Source organism: Muntiacus reevesi, chromosome 15 (assembly GCF_963930625.1).
Source record: "Muntiacus reevesi chromosome 15, mMunRee1.1, whole genome shotgun sequence".
Lineage (NCBI taxonomy): Eukaryota > Metazoa > Chordata > Mammalia > Artiodactyla > Cervidae > Muntiacus > Muntiacus reevesi.
In genome coordinates this window covers 62,944,357-62,964,991 of record NC_089263.1, presented here as the reverse complement: position 1 = coordinate 62,964,991, position 20,635 = coordinate 62,944,357, and the positions used below count along the sequence as shown (strand labels likewise).

The following is a 20,635-nucleotide window of genomic DNA, read 5'->3' as shown; positions in this document are numbered from 1 at the left end:
CGGGCAGGTGGGCGCAGGTGTGCGCGCGGCCACGGCGCCGCCAGATGCTCCCGCCCCGCACCGGGCGCCTTTCCCGCGCGCAGGGGGGCCGTTAAAGCCGCGCCTTAGGTCGCGGGGGGCCTCAAGAAGCCCCAGCGGCCAGGAGGGGCCCGAGGCGGCAGAGCCCGGACCCTGCGTAGGCTCCCCGCCCCGTGGGGGGAGGACCGCCAGCCCCGGGGGTGGGCCCTGCCGTGTGGGAGTGAAGAGCCTCCCCCGTGGTGGGGCCCCTGACTCAGGGCTGAAGAAGCCCGGCCGGCACTTTGGGGCATCTCTGCTATGAGGAGTGAGGATGGTTCCTCCTCCCCGGGAGGGTCCCTGCCTCGGAGAGAGCCCCCTTTCTTTCCCCCTTAAGGAGAAATATCTGTTGACGCGAAGTGAAAGTCACTCAGTGTCCCACTCTGCGACCGCACGGACTATGACATCCACGGAATTCTCCAGGCCAGGATACTGGAGTGGGTGGCCTTTCCCCTCTCCAGGGGATCTTCCCAACCCAGGGATAGAACCCAGGTCTCCTGCATTGAGGGGTGGATTCTTTACCAGCTGAGTCACAAGGGAAGCCCAAGAATACTGGAGTGGGTAGCCTATCCCTTCTCTAGGGGATCTTCCCGACCCAGGAATCGAACCAGGGTCTCCTGCCTTGCAGGCGGATCCTTTTCCAACTGAGCTATGCTGCCCTCCCCCTACTCCCCTGCCCAGGGCTGGTGAGGGCTGAGGTACTGCCATCCTCAGGTGTGGAGTGAGGGCTTGAGAAGCGGCTCAAGGTGGGGTGGCCTGGGCCAGTCCTGACCAGGTGAGAGTTGGAGGGTGACCCTGCTACCTCCTGGGACCTCTAGCAACCTGGAAATTCCCCTGCCCCAAACCCACAGGAGAATTCTGAGACACCTAGGAATTTACTTGAAGCAGGAGACGTGGGTTCCATCCCGGGGTTGGGAAGGTCCGATGGAGGAGGCAATGGCAACCCACTCCAGTCTTCTTGCCTGGGAAGTCCCATGAATAGAGGAGCCTGGCGGGCTACAATCCATGGGGTCGCAAAGACCAACTATACAACAACATGACTTAGTGACTGAACAACAACAAAATTAATGTCCGTGTGGCGAGTTGCCCAGTATTTTTTCAAAATAAAATATTATTCTAACCTGTAGTTCCCCCTACACAAACCAATTTAAAATAAGAAAACCTCAGATGGTCTCTGGCTTTTATGTGGATTCCTTGAGCCTGAACGGGATTTCTTCTGTTTTGGGTGCAGAACTGGGTGACCTTGATGGATCCTGAGAGGAGCCTGGGAGCTCTGGAGAGGCCGACCCACACATACAAGGTACCATGAGATGTGGCCGCCTCTGAAACTGCCTCTCCCTTTAAAGAAATTGGTCAGCACTGTCTTGAAGTGCAGTTTTAAGTTTTGATTTGTTGTTCAGACAGGAGATTGCAAAATGAAAAAAAGAAAAAATCCACTGTCATTAAAAAAAAACTTTATCTCAGAATAATGGTACCCAAAAGTGTCTGATCAAAATAATACCAAGTATGGTATGAAGGGGTTCATCTTAAAAGTTAACGCTGGAGGGCTTCCCTGGTGGCCCAGTGGTGAAGAACCCACCTGTCAATGCAGGGGACACAGGTTCAATCCCTGCTCTGGGAAGATTCCACGTGCTGCTCAACAGCCAAGCCCCTGAGCCCCAACTCCTGAGCCTTTGCTCGAGAGTCCGGAAGCTGCGACTACCGAAGCCCGAATACCCTAGGACCTGCACTTCACAAGAGAAGCCCGCTCAATGAGAAGCCTGGGTACTGCAGCCAGAGCAGCCTATGCTCTGCTCGCCGCAGCTAGAGAAAACCCTGAGCAGCAAAGAAGACCCAGCACACCCACAAATAAATAAATAAAAAGCAGAAGAAACTTTCCCTGTAGTTTGTGCATGAAAATACAGATTTTATTGTCCCCTGCCTCTCCCAAGAACCTGACCGAATATACTAGGCAGAACGCAATTCTTTGGGGTGTGCGTTCTTCCTTTCTTTATTTTAAGCCACGGATCAAACCCAGGCCTCCTATAGTGGAAGCGAGGAGTCTTAACCACTGGACTGCCAGGGAAGTTCCGGAGGGTTCCAGGAGGTGCAGGGGGTAATGTTCAGCCTTCTGGCCTCCCATTAGCTTATTACACTTGAACAGTATTTCCTGAGCACCTGCTGTGGTGCAGGGGTGGAGGCTGAGCCTGTGAAGGTGTCCTTGGAAGATGTACACACCCAGGATTGTTTCTGGTCAGAGTGTGTGTGTGTGTGTGTGTGTGTGTGCAGGAGTTTATCTTTAGAAATTTGACCTTCAAAGACTTCTTGCTCTCTCGGGTTCCCCGTCCAGGAAAGGTGCTCAGATATTCGAAACTTGACCCAGATCTTGGTTTCACGTGGGCAGAGACATAAAGACCCAGCATCCTGTGAAATGACAGACCATTTCCATGCTGCCTTAGAAACCACTTTTGGGGGAAGAGGAGCTTGGGAAATCTTTCAGGGCAAATTTTATTGCAAGGAAAAGACGCCTGTTTTGAACTGCTGGTTAGTTTCTGAATATTGTTAAGGGAGAGCTTTTTGAGTGTGTTTTTCCTTTAAAGTGGAAATGCAAAAGTGAGTAAAGCATGGAGACCAAATTAGAGATGCCCCATTTTGCACCCCAGACCGCTTGGTCCCCAGCATGTCTCGTCAGCGGGACCCTGTGGAGGCTGGGGGCGAGGCAGTTCACGATGTTTTCTCTCCTTCTTGGCGGATCTTGAGAGTAGACTGGCTGAGCTCCTCTTTGGCCAAAGACCACTTTGCCTCTCTGTTCTCTTCTTCAGACCAGCGTTGCTTCCTCCCAACTCCTCTGCTCACAGAAGCCGGCCGTCTGGACTTCGCCTCCACCTTCTGTCTGCAGCCTCTGCTCCTGGCTGCTCCCGGACTCCAGGTAGGAACCTTCACAGGGGGCTCCAGTTCGGAGGCTGGCCTGTTCCTCGGGGTGCTCCTCGGTGAGCGTAGGGGCCGGGGTGGGTCCAGGAAGGGAGGAGGAGGGAGCCGACTAACCTGGGCTGCAGAGAGAAGGGCACCCCAGGCTCTGGGGCTTTGGACTGTTTGGGGAAGGCCCCTATCTTTTCCCTCGTTCTGCCTAGTAAACAGTTGTTTAAAAAATCATGTCTGTGCTGGGGCTTCGTTGCTGCACATGGGTTTTCTCTTGTTTCGATGAGCAGGGGCTACTCTTTGAGTTGTGGCTCGTGGGCACTCACTGCAGTGGGTGTCTCATTGTGGAGCACCAGCGCTGGCGCATGGGCTGTAGTCGTTATGGCATGATGGTTTAGTTGCTCTGAGGCATGTGGGATCTTATTTCCCATGTGTGCCGCGCATTGGCATTCAGATTCTTAGCCACTGGACCACAAGGGACACATCAGCAGGCATTTTCTTTAAAACCCAAGTATAGTTGATTTTTGGGCTTTGCAGGTGGTGCTAAGTGGAAAAGAACCTGCCTGCCAGTGCAGGAGACATAAGAAACCTGGGTTCGATCCCTGGGTTGGGAAGAGCCCCTGGAGGAGGGCATGGCAACTCACTCGACTATTCTTGCCTGGAGCATTCCCATGCACAGAGGAGTCTGGCGGGCTACAGTCCCTGAGGTCTCAAAGAGTCAGACACGACCGAAGTGACTTAGCATGCATGCATATCTTATATTTCTTGGGGGTTCTCAGTCCCTTTGCTGGATCTCCAGGTTGGGAAACCTGTTGTCAGCCCTAGAACTTTTGCAAAAGTGCGAGAACTTCTTTGCTATAATTATGCTCCAGTTTGTGGGTCGTCTGCTCGGCGGCTCTACGGCGGGGCTAATGGCAACCTCCTCCAAGAGGACTCATGCCACACGCCATGCGTCCCAGGGCTGCCGCAGCCAGAGCCCCCGTCCCCGCGGCAGGCCGCTGCCGACCTGTGCCTCCACGGGAGACCCCCAGACGCCCAAAGGCAGGTCTGCCTCCGTCTCTTGCAGGGGTCACTGCTCCTTTCTCTGGGTCCTGGTGCACACAAGGGTTTTGCTTGTGGCCTCTAAGCATCTCTGGTGGGTATGAAGTTTGATTCTAAACACGATTTTGCCCTTCCTACCATCTTGAAAAACATCTATTTCTGCTTCATTGACTATGTCAAAACTTTTGACTGTGTGAATCACAGCAGACTGGAAAATTCTTCAAGAGATGGGAATACCAGACCGCCTTACCTGCCTCCTGAGAAACCTGTATGCAGGTCAAGAAGCAACAGTTAGAACTGGACATGGAATGACAGACTGGTTCCAAACTGGGAAAGAAGTACGTCAAGGCTGTATGTTGTCACCCTGCTTATTTAACTTATATGCAGAGTACATCATGAGAAACGCTGGGCTGGATGAAGCACAGGATGGAATCAAGATTTCTGGGAGAAGTGCCAATAACCTCAGATATGCAGATGACACCACCCTTATGGCAGAAAGTGAAGAGGAACTAAAAAGCCTCTTGATGAAGATGAGAGGAGAGTGAAAAAGCTGGCTTAAAACTCAATATTGAAAAAATGAAGATCATGGCATCCAGTCCCATCACTTCATGGCAAATAGATGGGGCAACAGTGGAAACAGTGAGAGACTATTTTGGGGGGCTCTAAAATCACTGCAGATGGGGATTGCAGCCACGAAATTAGAAGATGCTCCTTGGAAGGAAAGCTATGACCAACCTAGACAGCATATTAAAAAGCAGAGAGTTGTTACTTTGCCAACAAAGGTCTGTCTAGTCAAAGCTGTGGTTTTTCCAGCAGTCATGTATAGATGTGAGAATTGGACCATAAAGCTGAGCGCCAAAGAATTGATGCTTTCAAATTGTGGTGTTGGAAAAGACTGATGAGAGTCCCTTGGACTGCAAGGAGATCAAACCAGTCTATCCTAAAGGAAATCAGTCGTGAATATTCATTGGAAGGACTGATGCTAAAGCTGAAACTCCAGTACTTTGGCCACCTGAAGAACTGACTCATTGGAAAAGACCCTGATACTGGGAAAGATTGAGGGCAGGAGAAGGGGACGACAGAGGATGAGATGGTTGGATGGCATCACTGACTCAATGAACTTGAGTTTGAGCAAGCTCTGGGAGATGGTGAAGGATAGGGAAGCCTGGCATGCTGCAGCCTATGGGGTCGCAGAGTTGGACACGACTGAGCGACAGAACATCTGTTACATTCAAAACTCCTCATTTATCCCTCCCTCTTCCCCTTTGGTAACCGTAGGGGTTACCTGTTTTCTGGGTCTTCTGAGTCTGTGGGTCTGTTTCCGTTTTGTATATGACTTGGGAGAAGCCACTTTATTTTTTTATTGGCCTGCTGCGTGGCTTGTGCGATCTTGGCTCCCCAACCAAGGATTGAACCTGGGGCCCGGCAGTGCTGGTGCCAAGTCCTAACCACTGGACTTCCAGGGATTCCAAGGAGCAGCTCCTTTAGACGTCTGAAGTCCTGCAGCCAGGTTGGTAGCAGACCTGGGTTTTGGGCCCAGGAAGTGTGGTCCCAGGCCCAGAAGCTCTTCAGCTTCCAGGAGAATCTTTTTGGTTTCTGGCTTAGGGGTCCGGGAGGATGGTGGAACCCCTTAGGTTCAGTGGAGTGGTGTGTGTGGTTACCCCGGGAACACTCACAGAGCACTGCGGGACACAGGCCTGGGGGACACAGCTGTGGGCGCGCCAGTGAAAAGCCCGGGCGAGTGTGAGTTGGTTGAAGGGACTGCAGACCCTGGAGACAGACAAGGAAGGTACAGAGAATGTTAGAGATGAGGACAGGGAGACAAGTGCAGCCTGTGTGTGAGCGAGAGGATTGGCAGTGAAGGTGGGGAAGATGAACTCGCAGGAGATAAGGCGTCTCTACCAAGAACTGGTGCTTTCGAACTGTGGTGCTGGAGAAGACTCTCGAGAGTCCCTTGGAAGCAAGGAGATCCAACCAGTCCATCAACTCTAACTGTTCACTGGAAGGACTGATGCTGAAGCTGAAGCTCCAGTACTTTGGCCACCTGATGAGAAGAGCTGACTCACCGGAAAAAAACCTTGATGCTGGGAAAGATTGAGGGCAGAAAGAGAAGGGGGCAACCAGATGAGATGGTTAGATAGCATCACCAACTCAATGGACATGAGTTTGACCAAAGTCTGGGGGATAGTGGAAGACAGAGGAGCCTGGCGTGCTGCCATCCAAGGGGTCGGACAGGACTTGGCACCTGAATAACACGGGAGATGGTGAAGGACAGGGAAGCCTGGTGGACTGCAGTCTTTGGGGTTGCAAAGAGTCCGATGTGACTGAGCGACTGAACTACAAAAGACAGGATGGAAGGGAGGGGCCCGCCAGGTGCAGGTCGAGGGGGGCTGAGCCCTGGGGGTGAGAGCTATGCCCCCCCCCCGCCGCCGTAGGCGCTGCAGGAGGGCTGGGTGCAGGGGCAGGCTTGGGCTTTCTCTGTAGCAGGACATCTCTCTGGGCTGAGGACAGGGCAGGGCTAGGCGAGTGTGGGGGTGCGGATGGTGGTGAGGGGGTCGGAGGGGCTTGGGGGGTGGGTAGGCCAGTGAGGAGACACAGAGGAGAGTGGCTGGGTCAGGGAAGTGGGGGCAGTGGCTGAATTCTGGGCTCATGGGAAGCACAATCCGTGTGGTTGCTCACTGAATGTGGGGCTTCGGAGAAAGGAGTCGTCATATGATGGGAAGGTTGTTGTAGCTTCCCCAAGCTGGGAGGACCACAGTGGGGCCATTCTGGGGAAAGATCAGCCATTTGATCTTGGCTGAGTCAATTTGGAAGAACCAACTAGAGACCCTAGAGCAGGCTGGGCGTTAGGGCCCGGAGGAGTGGTGCTGGCGATGGACGGTGCGGGGAGTGGCCTGTGGGTGTGGGCACAGGTGTGTGTGCATGTATGCGTGTGCAGACACAGGTGTGTGCAGCGGGCAGATGCCGGGTGGGCAGAGACACTCAGGGGGAGAGCTTCCTGGGCAGGACTTGCACGTGGCTGGCTCTCAGCACAGAGGGTCACTTCTAACTCTTGCTCAGGAAGTGTCTGGAGAGAAAGCCCGGGAACATCTCCCGGCGGGGGCCCCCTGAGTTGTCAGCTGGGTTGGGTTGTGGTCTCTCAGCAGAGGCGGGAAGAGGGAGGGCGGCTGCAGAGAGGCCCCAGGAGCGGAGGTGCTGCTCGGCGGCTGAGATGGGCTTGGTATCCTGGGGCAGAGCCCCCTCCCGGATGGAGCAGGGAGGGCGGGGTGGGGATTGGGGCTGGGGCTTGCCCAAGGCCCACTGTGACCTTGACTCGGAAGAAGGGTCCAGGAGTGGCCAGGAAGGCCTGCAGGGAGTATGTAACCGGGCGGCTTCAATAATAATACGTTTGGTTTCAAAGAATTCTCCAGTAGATCTGCATGATAAGGGCTTTTTAATGTAACCTGTGAGGGCGTGCGGGGAGGGGGAGGATGGGGTGTTAGGAATTTCTGTCTTTGCTCTGCTGCAGAAGCTGGCTGGGCCAGGGAGTAGGGGCCGGCCCTGAGAGCTTGGGGCCCAGGACACCCCCTGGTGACATATAGTGTGTGTGTGTGTGTGTGTCTGTGTGTGTGTGTCTGTGTGTGTGTGCGTGTGAGAGTGTGTAGAGGGAAAGAGCCCAGTCACTAGGACCAGCTGCTATCCAAGGCTAATGAGTGGGAGGATTATTTCAACCATTCTGGGGAAGGGGCACAGATTTCCAGGAACTGGGCCACCACCCACTTTTTTGGTCTTTGACGGTTGGACTCGGAACGGTCCTGGCGTCTCTGGGTGTGTCATCTAGTTTGAGCACGCACGGAGGATCAAGGTCTAGTGGAAGCTGAATGGATTCTATTTGATTCTAATCAGTTTCTGTTATACCCTCAGGCAGTGTCATTCTTTTAAAGGTTGTGTTCTGCCCCCTCCCTCCTGTTTCACCTTGGCCTAGAGAGCGTGTCCGACTCTTTCTGACCCCATGGACTGTAGCTTGCCAGCCTCCTCTGTCCATGAGACTCTCCAGACAAGAATACTGGAGTGGGTTACCATGTCCTCCTCCAGCGGATATTCCCAACCTGGGGATCAAACTCACGTCTCATATGTCTCCTTCATTGGCAGGCGGGTTCTTTACCCCTAGTGCCACTTGGGAAGTCCATAGAAAGTCCTAAGTAACTCAAAGGGTGTATTCTTTTGGAAATCAAAATTAATTTGGGTTGGTCCTGTTAGAGGAACCAACTGAAGCCAACAGGAGCCAGCTGAAGTTCCAGCCAAAGTCAGAACAAAATAAATGATGTAGTCTTTATTACAACCCAAGTATAGATGCTGGGAAAGATTGAAGGTGGGAGGAGAAGGGGATAACAGAGGATGAGATGGTTGAATGGCATCACTGACTCGATGGACATGAGTTTGAGCAAATTCCGGGAGTTGATGATGGACAGTGAAGCCTGGCATGCTGCCGTCCATGGGGCCACAAAGAGTCGGACACGACTGAACTGACTGAAGTATAGAAGAGTCTCAATACTCTTGAGAGTCCCTGGGAAGCTTGGAGATGAAACCACTTAATCCTGAAGGAAATCAACCCTGAATATTCACTGGAAGGACTGATGCTGAAGCTGAAGCTGCAGTACTTTGACCACCTGATGTGAATAGCTGACTGATTGGAAAAGACCCTGATGCTGGGAAATATTGAAGGCAGGTGGAGAAGGAGGCAACAGAAGGTGAGCTGGTTGGATGGCATCACCGACTTAATGGATATGAGCTTGAGCAAACTCTGCGAGACAGTGAAGGATGGAGAAGCTGGGCCTGATGCAGTCCATGGGGTCTCAAAGAGCTGGATGCAACTGAACGACAACAAATATAGAATTAAACGAGTCCGTGCTGATATGAATCAATGATTGAACAAATCAATCGTTGTTCAGTTGCTCAAGTTTTGTCCGACTCTTTGTGACCACATGGACAGCAGCACGCAGAACTTCCCTGTCCTTCACCATCTCCTGCAGTTGGTTCAGACTCCTGTCCATTGAGTGGGTGATGCCAAACAATGAACAAATCAACAGGTGGGAGAAAAACCACCCAGCCAAGAAATTTAGGCAGCTGTTTCCCTTCTAGGGCGCTGGCCTAACCCTCGGCAAGTGAGTGGGTGCTGCACAGAGGGATGTCTTTCCAAAGAGGGCAGGATGGAGGGGGAGGTGAGACCACGTCCTTCTCCGGTAGGGAAGCCTGCGGGGCATGGCCTCAGGATGGGATATGCCAGGGCGACGGTTGCTCCCGTGACGCCCTTGACAGGAGAAGGCGCCTCACCTCTGGTGGTCCTCCCACTCCCGGGGCCCCGCGTGTGCACGGGAGAGCAGGGGCGGATCCCAGCTGAGGGACAGCCCACCAGGACGGTCAGGGTCATCAACGGCAGGGGCATCCGAGACACGGCCAAGAGGAGCCTCGGGAGACATGAACTAAATGTGATGGGGCGTCCTGGGTGGGATCCTGGGACAGAAGAACGACTTTGGGGAAAATGAATGATATCCGAATTTATGGACTTAATACAAAAAAGAAAAGATTTTTGGATCTTACCGGGAGCTTTTCTAGCCTTTAAAATGCGAATAGAGGGACTTCCCAGGTAGCTAGCACAGAGGTTAGGAATCTGCCCGCTAGGGCAGGGGACAGAGGTTCCATCCCTGGTCTGGGAGGATTCCATGTGCCGGGGGGCAGCCGAGCCCGTGTGTCGCAGCTACTGAAGTCTGTGTGCCCTACAGCCCGAGCTCCACAACGAGAAGCCGCCGTAATGAGAAGCCGGGGCATGACAAGGAGTAGCCCCTGCTTGTCGCAACTAGAGAAAGCCCTCGTGTAGCAACGAAGAAGACCAAGCCTTTTTAAAAAGAAAGAAAGAAATTTAAAAATAAAAAGAATGAGGGGCTTCCCTGTCTGTACTTCTGTTGCAGGGGGGTCCAGTTCGATCCCTGGTTGGGGAACCAAGATCCCGCAAGCCATGTGGCATGGGCAAAAAATAAACCAATAAAAATAAACAAGCATCTTTAAAAAAATAAAATGCTAACGCATATGGTGCTTTAGAGTCTGATTTGTAGCTTTTGCTGTTTCTGCCTCAAGACTGGTGTTCCAGGGAGTCCAGTGTGGGGACCCCTGAGTGGGCCACGCGTGGCGCCCCGGGTGGCGGGTGGTGTGTGTCTGTAACGGACGTGTTTCCTGCAGGGCCTAGGGCGCCGGCCCCCGGGATTCTGGAGGGAAGCGAGTGACATGAAACAGCACGGAGGTGTGTGGTCTCTCCTCTCAGTAAGTCGGCCGTGATCTGTCTTTTGTTTTGAGTGGACGTTTTCTCTGCTCTTCTTGGGCTGCCTGGTTTTTAAAACAATTGTCAAATGCTTTTGAGGACCTAGTGCCTCTCGGGGAGGGGGCGGAGGGAGTGCTGTCTGGACTTGTCACCTTGGGCGAGTACGTCCACAGTATCTGGGCTTATTTTTCTCATCTGTTAAAAACAAAGCGGGGAGGACACGGGAGCTGGATGCGTGACCCCCGTCCTTGCTCCAGCCTAGAACTTTCAGTGTCAAGGACGTGTGACTTCACCCGTGACTTCTACACGACCGGGTGTCCGGGTGCGAAGGGGCTTTCCCCGAACCAAGGCGCTGCTCGTGCGCGGCCCTCCCAGGCCACCAGCTGCCTGTGGCTTTCCTTTTAGATAAAAACTTTTTGAAAACTCCCGAGGTTTGTTTTGCTGAGCTATCACTCACAGTCAGTCACCCCTTTGGGCAAAGAGTCCTGACTTGTGACAACTGCTTCAGCCCAGTGGAGACCAATAGCTCCGGGGCTCCAGAAAGTTCCCTCTGCGCCCCTGTGTTCAGCCCGCCCCCACCCCTCCAACCACTGACCTGTGTCTTGTCCCCATGCTCTACAGTTAAGTGAAAGGTCCACCCCCCGGCCCCCGAGCCATGGCTGGTCTGCGGAACGGCCATCGCAGCTGCATCCGGGCCGCGTTCATGCCCAGCACCAGGGCCGGCTTCCAGAAGAGGCAGAGAAACAGGCTCCATCGCCTCAAGGTACCCCTCCCCTCTTGGTGGGGCGGGGACACGTGGCGGGGAGGGTGGAGGGGGCTGGAGGCCAGGGCAGACTGGGACCCCCGGAGAGAGCAGGAGCCCTTGCCAGCACCCCACCCCCTTCTCGGAATTGGTCTTCTCTGCGGTTCTTGGTGTCAGCTTCTCAGGTCTTCTCTCTCTCCCCCACAACTAGCGATGTTCAAATTCCTGTCCTTTGAGTCTGTCTTTTGATGAAGAACAAGAGTTGCTTTTACCGGTAGCCTGGTGTTAGAGGGGAAGGTTCTGGAATATGGGATACCAGCCTTGGGTTCTTCCCAGGGATCCTGAGCAAGGCCTGGCCCCTGTGTGGGCCTCGGCTTCTGTGTCTACAAAGGGAGGGTTTGGGGTGGATGACCTAGAACCTTCTACCGTCTTCTGGCTTTGGGTCCAGCACGCGTGCCGGGTGCTCTGTAGACTCGGGGGTCCTTCCCGGTGCGATGGTGGGCGATTGAACCTGGCTGCTGAGGTTGAACCTGGCCGTCTCCCGGTCGCATTCCTGGTTCTGCTTTCCCCACTTGAGCGGCCCAGGTTTGCATCTTAAGTCCTACAAACACACTCTTGAAGGGGTCCCTGCCTGTGCTCAGCTTCCTGGGAGTGGGCTCTCCTCGTCAGCACCCACCGCGGGCCACCGTCCGTCCACGAGTGTGGGCAGGGCAGGACCGCTGGCTGGGGCAGTGAGACCCTGGATCCTTGCCCCTGAACTTTTGAATCTACTGTCTGCCCTCCTTCATAGAGAGGATGACCCAAACCCTTTGCTTTTCCAGGCCAGTAACAGGAAGAATCATCTGGACTTTGTTGAAGGCATCTGGAGAGAGGTACGTCCCCGAATGAGGCAGCCAGCAGCCGCTCCTGTCTCTGAGGATGGTTGGGGGCCCCCTCAAGTCCAAGTTCCCAGAGGCCAGGCCGAGGGCAGCCTTGCAGGCAGACCTTCCTCAGGAGGGCGGTCGCAGGCCTGCTCTGAGAACTCTGCCCAGCCCAGTGGTGTGGCTGCATTTTAGAAAAAGCTTCACTGTGACATTTACGTTGGTGGTTCATTCCTCTTCCCAATTTTTTAAAGAACAAAAGGCTTCAGGTCGTTTACCTGGAAGATAGATTGACGAGACCATGGGTTTGCAATTAGTCAATCTCAAAATGAATCTCAGTCAAATTAAATTCAGTCTCACGGATCACACAGGTGTAGTAGGTAACCCTGGCCTCCCGGTGGTTTAAGACGCCAGGTGCCCCTGGAGAACAGGGCAGGCGTGCTGCTAAGTCCTTCTACCCCGAACCAGTGCCTGGAGGGCCTGGCCGGGCGTTTCTTGGTTTGCCAGGAAAGATTCTGTGGGCTTATGAGGCCCACATGAGGCCCTCATCAGCACCCCCGACCCCACACCCGGGGGGGCTCTGGGCTGGGGCCTCTCGGGGACACTCACTGCTCTGCTGGGGGTGGGGTCACAAGAGCGAGTGTCTGCTTTGTGAATTCCAGCAATTCTGGCCAACTTCTGGATCTGCAGTGGTTACGGCTGCTGGTAGATTACGGTGTTTACGTTCATTTTCTCCTCCTGGAATAAATGAACGTCAGCTGTCCAAAGAGCAAGTGAGCTTTCTCGGGAGTTGTCACCACCCAAGGGGAAGGGCCCCAGGGGGGTCCCCTGCTGACTCGGGCCGGGGGTCCCTCTGTGCGTGTGACCGAGGCCGCGGGTCAGCGGGGAGGAGGTGCTCACAGGGCGAGTCGTGCGGATCAGCCTGCTGGTGGAGCCCGTCTGGAAAGGTCTCCGTGCAGCGGGGGTGGTCCCTGGTCCACCTGGGCTTTCTAGCCAGAGCCCCGGGCAGGAGTCGGCGGTGGTAGAGGTGGGGGGTGGGGCGTTTGGCTGCCCTGGGGTGTCGCCTGCCCCTGAGGGGCCCATGGCCGGCCTTCGAGAACCACCCCGGGCACCTTGGAGACTCATTTCCATCTCCGCCGGCGCCTTGGGTGGCCCCGCGTGTCGGGGGTGGGCGCTGAGGCTCCACGGCCTGCTTGTGCAGGCCGGTCAGGGGCCCGGGGCGGCCCGAGGGAGGCCCTCACCGGGGTCAGAGCAGGAAAATGAGCTCAGACTGAGGTGGTGGACAGGGGCTGCCAGCGCTGGAAGGAAGGCTTTAAACGACGGGGCTCGGGCTGGGACACCCCCACAGTGGGGCCCCCTCGGGCTTTTAGGAGGCTCTGGGATATTTATCAGATGCGTTAACAAATATTTATTTATGTGGCTGCCCTGGGTCTTAGTTGCAGCATGCGGGATCTTTCGTGGTGACATGTGAACGCTTCTGTGGCTCACGGGATCTAGTTTGCCGACCAGGGACTGAACCTGGGCCCCCTGCATTGGGAGCACGGAGTCTTGGCTACTGGACCACCCGGGAAGTCCTCATCAAACGTGTTTAAAAAATAATTTAAAACATGTTTTTGCCTGTGCTGGGTCTTCGTTGCCGCACGCAGGCTCTCTCCAGGTGTGGGGAGCGGGGCGTCTCACTGCAGTGGCTTCTCCTGATGCGGAGCCTGGGCCTCAGGGCCCAGGGTCTTCTGACCTAGTTTTGCTGCTGCTCGACATGTGAATCTTCCCGGACCAGGGATCAAACCCAAACCCCACGTCTCTTGCCTTGGCAATCGGCTTCTTGACCAACTGAGCCCCCAGGGAAGCCCTTATCAAAGGCATTTTTGAAGATTTATTTGCAGGGCAGATTGTGCAAAATTTGCCAAGGTCCGTGCCGGAAGAAACTGTTTGTGCGTGGAAGGCGTGTGTTCTCCGTGTCCCCCGGCTCGCCGGCTCAGAAACCCTTCTGTCGTCAGCTTTTAGATCCTTACGACGCTGACTGGGAAGAGGCCCGTGGTAACGCCTCCTGTCATTTCAACGGCTGCTCCCTGGGTGCCGCGAACTGTGACGGGCCTCTGCACACGCTCAAGTCCAGGGGTCCAGGGGACGTGAGCTTAGAAGACCCCCTCTCGGCGAACCTTCCACTCCTGGTTCTGAAGGCCACCGGCTGGGCCCCAGCAGCCCCGGAGGGCAGCGACGTGGACATGCAACCCGCGGAGGCCGGTGGCCTGGAGGCGCGGGGGCGGATGGCCCGGCTGCCTGGACCCCCAGAGGATGCGGGGATGATGGAGGAGGACCGGGGGTCCCCCGAGGCTGGCAGACCCCAGGGCAGGGTCAGAGGGTCACGGCTGCCCCCCAGACTCGGGACCGAGAGGGACAGGGGGCCCAAGCTCACCCTCTCCAAGAGGAAACTGGAACTTTTACTCACAGAGCCGGAGAAGAGTAAGCGAAAGAAGCAGTATGTGGCCTAGATCAGGTGAGCGGGGCGACCGGTGACGATGGGCCAGGGCCTCGGAGGTGAGGACGACGTTGATGAGCATAAAAAAAAGAGCTTCCATGAAACATGTGGCTCCTTTTGTGTCTTCTTGTAAGGTTCGAACAACAGAAATGTATCATCGAGTTTCGGGAACTGATGGTCTGTGATGATGCGGGTGTGTTAGTCGTTTATGTTGTAAATAACGCCTCTAGGCCCCTCTGCTGCACTGAGAGGGTTTCCAGCTCAGGAAAAGGCCCCACCTGCCTGTCAGAGAATTCCCTTTTAGTAAATACGCCTGTATTTTTAAACCTTGACTCGGAGGCTGGGGCCCGCGGTCCTCTAGCCCACCTCCGTCCGTCCTGGCTGTGACTGTTTACCCCAGAGCTCCTCACGGGCGGCTGCCTCCGGAGGGCTCGGCTCCCGGGGTCGCTGAGAACAGCTGCAACACGGGGGCGTTCAGTGGGGTGGAGGCCAGGCCACAGGGGGATTCTCCCAGCAGTCCCATCCGCTTCTCCGGTTGTCTCCCCTCGGGGACGGGGTCTGCTGAGTGCGGGGTCCTGCGATCGTGGCCCCAGTGGGGTGACACCCGGGTGTGGAGGTGCTTTTTCTCATGGAGCCTTTTGGGACCTTCCTGGCAGGGAGGATCAGTGCCCCCCTTGCTGTGTTCGCTGCCCAGGAGCACACGGGCCCCATAAAGGGGCGTCCACTGAGGTGAGGCGTGTGGTCTTGTCCCTCCTGGCCAGGGGGCCCCCCGAGGCTCCTCCAGGGCACTGGGTGGGCGGCGTTGCCCAGGAGGTGCTGTCTGCCCTCCCCCGGGTCCCTTCTGGACCCCCTCTGCCAGCTCTGCCTGCTGTCCAGCCTGAGCCGCCCCAAAGGCGGGTGAGGAGTGATCTAAGTGGGGTCCAAGGGGGACTGAGCTCACGTTAAGGTGAGGCTGGGAGGCAGCAAGTAGGGGCCCCAGGCACTCCTGGTGGGGTCCATGTGGACCCCCGACGGGGAGCTCGGTCCTGGGCCTGCAGTGCCCTAAACCCACCCCCAGGACACTTGGGCACCAGGGTCTGGCGGCTGCAGTGGCTTCTCCTGCCCCGGCAGCTGCCCCTCCTCCCCAGCCAGACCTCCGGGCCATCGCGGACGGCGGTCCTCCCGCGCCCGGAATCCCTGCCCGGCACCAGCGGGCCTGTGTCGGGACCTGCACCGTAAACAGGGTGGGCAGGGGAGCATCAGGCGGGGCCCGGCGCCCGCAGCGGGCTTTCCTGGGGCTCTCGTCGGTGGTACCAGCTCCTGGGTGAGAGACTGGGGCACTGCTAAATGCTCTGGGTGGCAGAAGAAAAGCTAAAAAGCCCTATTTGTTGGCTCAGAGGAGAGCATTCAAAATGGGCCCCCATTTTCAGTCGAACACAGCTCTGGATGGTGCTCAGCCCCCCGAGGGACCCCAGAGCACACGTCCCAGAGCCAGGTGGGCGGCTCTGGCTCTGTAGCCCCAGGACGTCTGGGGTGGGGGCTGGGCTAGAAAGTCGGTGCCATCGGGCCTCAGGCTGTTCCTCAAGAGCCCAGCTTGCTTCCCACCGGCAGGACAAGCAGGTCTTTACCACAGGGCTGGTGCCAGCACCTGGCCGGTCACCCAGCCAGCCGGGAGCTCCTGGGGCTCCGAACGCGCTGGGAACCCCTTCCACAGGAGGCCGCGCCCGGCACCCCAGGACCGTGGGGACATAGGCCCCGGAGGCCGCGGGCTCCCAGGTGTCCCCAGGAGCCAGAGACGAGACGAGAGGCCGGAGCCGCGTCATGCTTAGTGTTTTATTTCATAAAACCACCCCTGCCTCGGCCCTCAGAACCGCGGCCCTGGGTCCCTCCCAGCTCCACCTCCCAACGGTCCAGCTTCTTTCTGCTTCCTGCAGCTTCCAGCCTCACACCGACGTTCCCTTGACGAGTCCATATACTTTTAACAATGAACCTTCAGTACGTTTTAATAATGAATAAACATTAAATATTAATTTTACTGTTACACAAAGGGGACTAGAAAAGGCAGCCTCACTCGGTGCAGAGGACGGCCACGCCGCGCTCGTAGAAGCTGCGCGGGTCCTCCTTGGTGGCAATTTCGAAGTCAACTGTGAAGATGAGGTCGGCGCGGGTGAAGTTCAGGTAGACAGGCAGGGTCACCTGTGAGGAAGGCGGGGGTGCTGGCTGTGCAAGGGGAGGGGCTCCACCCGAGCAGGAAGCCATGCTGAGTCCCCCTGGGGGCGGGGAGGGGGGTTTCCACCCGAGAAGGAAGCGATGCTGAGTCCCCCTGGAGCCGGGTGAGGGGGGGGGGTGGGCACGGCAGGGACACAGCCCGAGTGCCCAGTAGGCATGCCCAGAGGCGGGAAGGGGGCACTCACCACGTTAGCCTTCTTCTCTGCGTTTGTCTGCTTGACCCAGCGCAGCTGCGTCAGGGGCAGGACGGTGGAGATGGCGTTGGAGAGCGACAGCTTGTTGTTGCCGCACGTGGCCCCTTGGAGCTTCAGGCCTGTGGGGGCGGGGAGGGGCGGTCAGGACCCCGGGGGCCTCCGCTGTGCGGGCACGGCCCGGGGCACCTCTAGCAGGCAGCCCGTGAGGGGTGGTGGCTGAGCCGCAGGTTGGGGACAGGGCGCCCCCGCTCACCGGTGACTCCGAAGCTGCAGGCGTCCAGCGTGGCGCTCTGGGAGGTGGTGACGTTCACCTCCAGGCAGAGCTCCTCCAGGGACCAGCTGTTGGCCTGGGCCACGTACTGCCGGGTGGCGGTGATGTAGGCCTCGGGCACGAACAGCCCACCCAGGCACACGTGGATGTTCTGCAGGGAAAGTGGGGCGTGAGGGCCAACCCCCACCCGAGGGCCCCCGCCCAGGCCCGCCTCGGCCTTGGGGAGCCGCCCTCACCTTCAGCTCCTTGGCGCCCCCAGAGGCGGCCGCCTGTGAGATGTTCTGCAGCTGCTTGACCCGCTCGCTGAAGTCGGAGACCCACTGGATGACGGTCATGCCGGCAGGCACTGTGTAGTGAGACCAGCTCCGAGGCAGGATCCCTGCAGGGAGGGCCCGGCCGGCGTCAGCGCCCACAGCCCCCCCGCCGTCCCCCGGTGCACGTGACCCCCGAGGGAGTGAGTGCGGAGCACGACCGCCCCGAGGAACCGCCGCTGCAGACACCCCCTCACCGGCGGTGCGGCAGGTCAGCCTCCCGAGCCGGTAAAGATGCCTGAGGTCCTGCCCTGCCCGCCCTTGCTCCTAGAACTCAGGACTGCGGGAGGCGAGGCGAGGCCTTGGCAGATACTCAGTGAGGCAGCAGGAGCCAGGTCCTGGGAGTGTGGGCCCGGGGGAGGGGAGGTCTGAGGCGATGCCGGGCTGCCCCGCAGAGCTCCCGGGAGCGCCCCACGGCCCACCTTTCACCAGCTCGTTGATGAGTGTGCGGAGGTAGTTGGTCTGCTTCTTCCTGCCTTCGCACACCTGCACGACGTCGGCAAGGTCCTGGCGCACGTCCTGCAGCAACTTGGCGCCCATCTTCACTTCTCTCTCAAAGAATCGGAACAGAGGATCCTACGGTCGTTGGAAGAGAACAGAAGGCTGGAGTGCAGCGGGGAGGGGGGTCAGGGAAGAGGAAGGGAACCGGAAGTAACTCGGCCTTGGGGAACCCGGGTTCACAGCATCACCGGAACTTGACCTTGAACCAGACCTGGCGTGAAGCTGTGGGCACATGACCACAGCAGCTCCAGACCACCCCGTGAAGAGGGGGAAGCACCCCTGCGTCCCGGAGGGTCACTGACCACCTCCACTCTTGGGCGTTCCAAGCCGAGCCCTCCGGCCAGGCCCAGGCGCACAGCCGCCCCAAGACAGCGCTGACCTCAACCGGCCCGGCCCCCCTGCGAGGACCGCCCCGAGCCCCGACAGGAGGCGGGGTGCGCACCTTGATGTTCTCCACGGTGCGCTTCAGGTGGCTGAGCGTCTGCGGGATGAGCTGCAGCCAGTTGGAGGCGGTGGTGTGCAGCGTCCGCATCCAGGCGGGGCGCCCGTCGGACGAGGAGTCGGGCCGCGCCTTCTTCTCAGCCTCCGCGTAGGCCAGGTCGTCCTCGTCCTCCAGCATCTGCATCTTCAGCATCTTGCTGATCATGTCCACACCTGGGCGGGGGCGCAGAGGACCGGCTGAGCGCGGAAGCCTCCCTGCGTCTACCTGGGGGACACTGCGCCTGTGAGGTGTCCCGCGGGCCCCTGTTCCTACGGCACCAAGGATGGGCGGGTGGGGAGAAGGCCCAGCACCACAGGCGGGGTCACGACCGCCAGGGCCGCAGTGGAGGCTGCGCGCAGACACCAGAGGCGGCTCCAAGACCCAGGTGTCCACTGTCATCGGGGAGCAGGCAGCCTCTTGAGCGCCCCAGGCTCGGCCGGCGCCCAGGGTCTCAGCCCCAGAGAGCGCGCACTCCGAGTGCAGCGCTGAGCTGTCCCCTGGGGCTCAAACCTCACGGCCTCCAGGTGGGACACACGACCTTGGGCACCGTTAGCCTGGGGCCTCCTGCACAGGCCTGGGGGTGAGCGTCTCTGCAGAGCCCCGGCTTGCCTGGGCTCAGACACCCTCACTGTGGTGCCAAGGGGACCCCGTGGCTGCTCCCGGCAGGCAGGGCTGCAGTCAGCACCCTGCGTGCTCTCAGCACACACTTCCGTACTGAGGGCGCCCACCCAGCCCGTCTCAGAGCCTCCTCTGCGTCCCGACTAAACCACGACTCAACCGCAGCAGCCCCACCTCCCTCGTGGTCACCGTGGGGCCCACCACCTCGACCCCACAGCGAGAGGCTCGCGTCAAGGTGGTCCTCAGGCTGGAGGTGGGCCCCACAGTGATGGGTCCTCGTTACAGAGCTGAATCGAGCTGCTACCCAGCTGCGTGGCTTCGGGCACGTCAGTCTTCTCCCACAAAGAGAAGCCTGGGTCAGAGCGGTTCTCACACCTGAGTGTCCCAGCACCCACAGTTCTGATGCCCGGGGTGGGGGGCCCGAGGACCTGCGTCTCTAAAGCTGCAGTCAGTCTGAGGCTGTTGGTCCAGGGACCACACTTATAAGAACCACTGCGTTAGATGATCTCTTGACTAGTCTTGAAGTTCTAATAAAAGTACATTCCAGAAACAGACTAATAGTTCTAAGATGTCACTTAATGCTAAGAACTTAAAAAAAAAAATTTGAACAGGAGGAAAGATGACATCACTTCTGAGGCCAAGAAAGAAACCTAAATACAATCTCCAGACCCTACATACTCACTACCGGGCCTGTGTCCCAGAACGGAGGCTGCAGAACAGGCATGGCCTGGGCCGAGGGTTTCCCTGCCTCCCCGGGGGTGGTTGGAGCAGGGGAGCCCGGCCGGCCAGCGGGCCGGGGTACCCACCCTGCGTGGTGAGGAGAACCTTCTCGGCGTTGTTGGGCAGGCCCAGCCAGGAGGGCGTCTGCGTGTCGGGGAGCAGCTCCACCCACTGCACGAACTCCTCTCGCCTGGAAGAGCAGCACGTCGGTTAACACGCTCCCGTGGCCGGAAGTGCTGGGAGCCCCGGCCCCCGCCCCGTGTGGTTGGGCAGACACGCACCTGATACCGTCCGGCATCTGGATGTCTTTGTGCCCGTCGACCTTGCAGGCCAGCTTGAACTCGCTGTCGAAGCTCCGGGTGGTGAACAGGCGCTCCAGGAAGGTGTTGAGCAGACGCTGGTCGAACTCGTTGTCCACCCGGCCGCCATAGATAGACTGCGCCATCAGGGTCTTGAGCGCAGACCAGGGAATCTTGTCTGGCGAGATGTTCTGTCTCCCCTGCAGGAGGAGAGGCAGGTCACGGCTGGGGCCGAGGCGCCCTCCTCACGGGTCCCCCTCCCACGGCACGGCCCGCGCTTGCCTTGGCTGTGTCGTCCAGCCACGTGTCCACCGTGTCGCAGGCAGACCGCAGGTCAGACTCCCCGAACTCGTACTTCTTCGACCAGCCCAGGGGTGCGTATCGTAAGCGTTCCTGGATGATGGCGTGGAACCAGGCCAGCAGGAAGTACAGGCGAGCACGCTCGTTGGGAGACTAGGTGGGAAGTTAGCAAGCACAGGGTCAGTGGGATGTAGGCCTGTTCTAACTAAGAAGACAGTCCAGGGCTTGCAGCAATCAAGGTCTTAAAAAGCGCTCTGCACGTACTCACGCTGGGACCACCCTGACCTCAGTCATTAATGCGAATGGTGTTGCTAAGAGAAAAGCTCTCAGTTTTCTATTAATAAAGACGTGCTCCTGATTACA

At 57.8% G+C, this 20,635-nt stretch overlaps 2 protein-coding genes across 2 annotated transcripts in view; one reads left to right on the top strand and one right to left on the bottom strand.

Moving 5' to 3' along the window:
• The first annotated feature begins 10,943 nt into the window (after positions 1-10,943).
• Positions 10,944-14,382, top strand: LOC136147167 (uncharacterized). The gene is made up of 3 exons (XM_065906421.1): positions 10,944-11,051; positions 11,852-11,902; positions 13,888-14,382. Exons 1-3 carry the CDS (start codon positions 10,944-10,946, stop codon positions 14,380-14,382), a joined length of 654 nt encoding a protein of 217 aa, XP_065762493.1.
• A 1,780-nt stretch (positions 14,383-16,162) lies between these two features.
• Positions 16,163-20,635, bottom strand: part of DYNC1H1 (dynein cytoplasmic 1 heavy chain 1) — a 62,849-nt gene continuing 58,376 nt past the window's right edge. Inside the window, exons 70-78 of the mRNA XM_065906540.1 lie at positions 20,255-20,425; positions 19,955-20,172; positions 19,760-19,863; positions 18,297-18,508; positions 17,776-17,929; positions 17,279-17,421; positions 17,025-17,193; positions 16,763-16,890; positions 16,163-16,544 (exon numbers count right to left, since the gene is read on the bottom strand). Of these exons, the coding sequence (XP_065762612.1) occupies positions 16,416-16,544; positions 16,763-16,890; positions 17,025-17,193; positions 17,279-17,421; positions 17,776-17,929; positions 18,297-18,508; positions 19,760-19,863; positions 19,955-20,172; positions 20,255-20,425 (1,428 nt within the window). The 3' untranslated portion in view covers positions 16,163-16,415. The remainder of the gene's footprint in view (positions 16,545-16,762; positions 16,891-17,024; positions 17,194-17,278; positions 17,422-17,775; positions 17,930-18,296; positions 18,509-19,759; positions 19,864-19,954; positions 20,173-20,254; positions 20,426-20,635) is intronic.

What these genes read in the sequence shown, in the direction of transcription:
- LOC136147167 (XM_065906421.1), top strand. Translation starts at nt 10,944, where the DNA reads ATGGCTGGTCTGCGGAACGGCCATCGCAGCTGCATCCGGGCCGCGTTC. An exon ending in ACAGGCTCCATCGCCTCAAG is followed by an intron (nt 11,052 to 11,851) that starts GTACCCCTCCCC and finishes TTGCTTTTCCAG; the next exon opens with GCCAGTAACAGGAAGAATCA. An exon ending in TTGAAGGCATCTGGAGAGAG is followed by an intron (nt 11,903 to 13,887) that starts GTACGTCCCCGA and finishes TTCTGTCGTCAG; the next exon opens with CTTTTAGATCCTTACGACGC.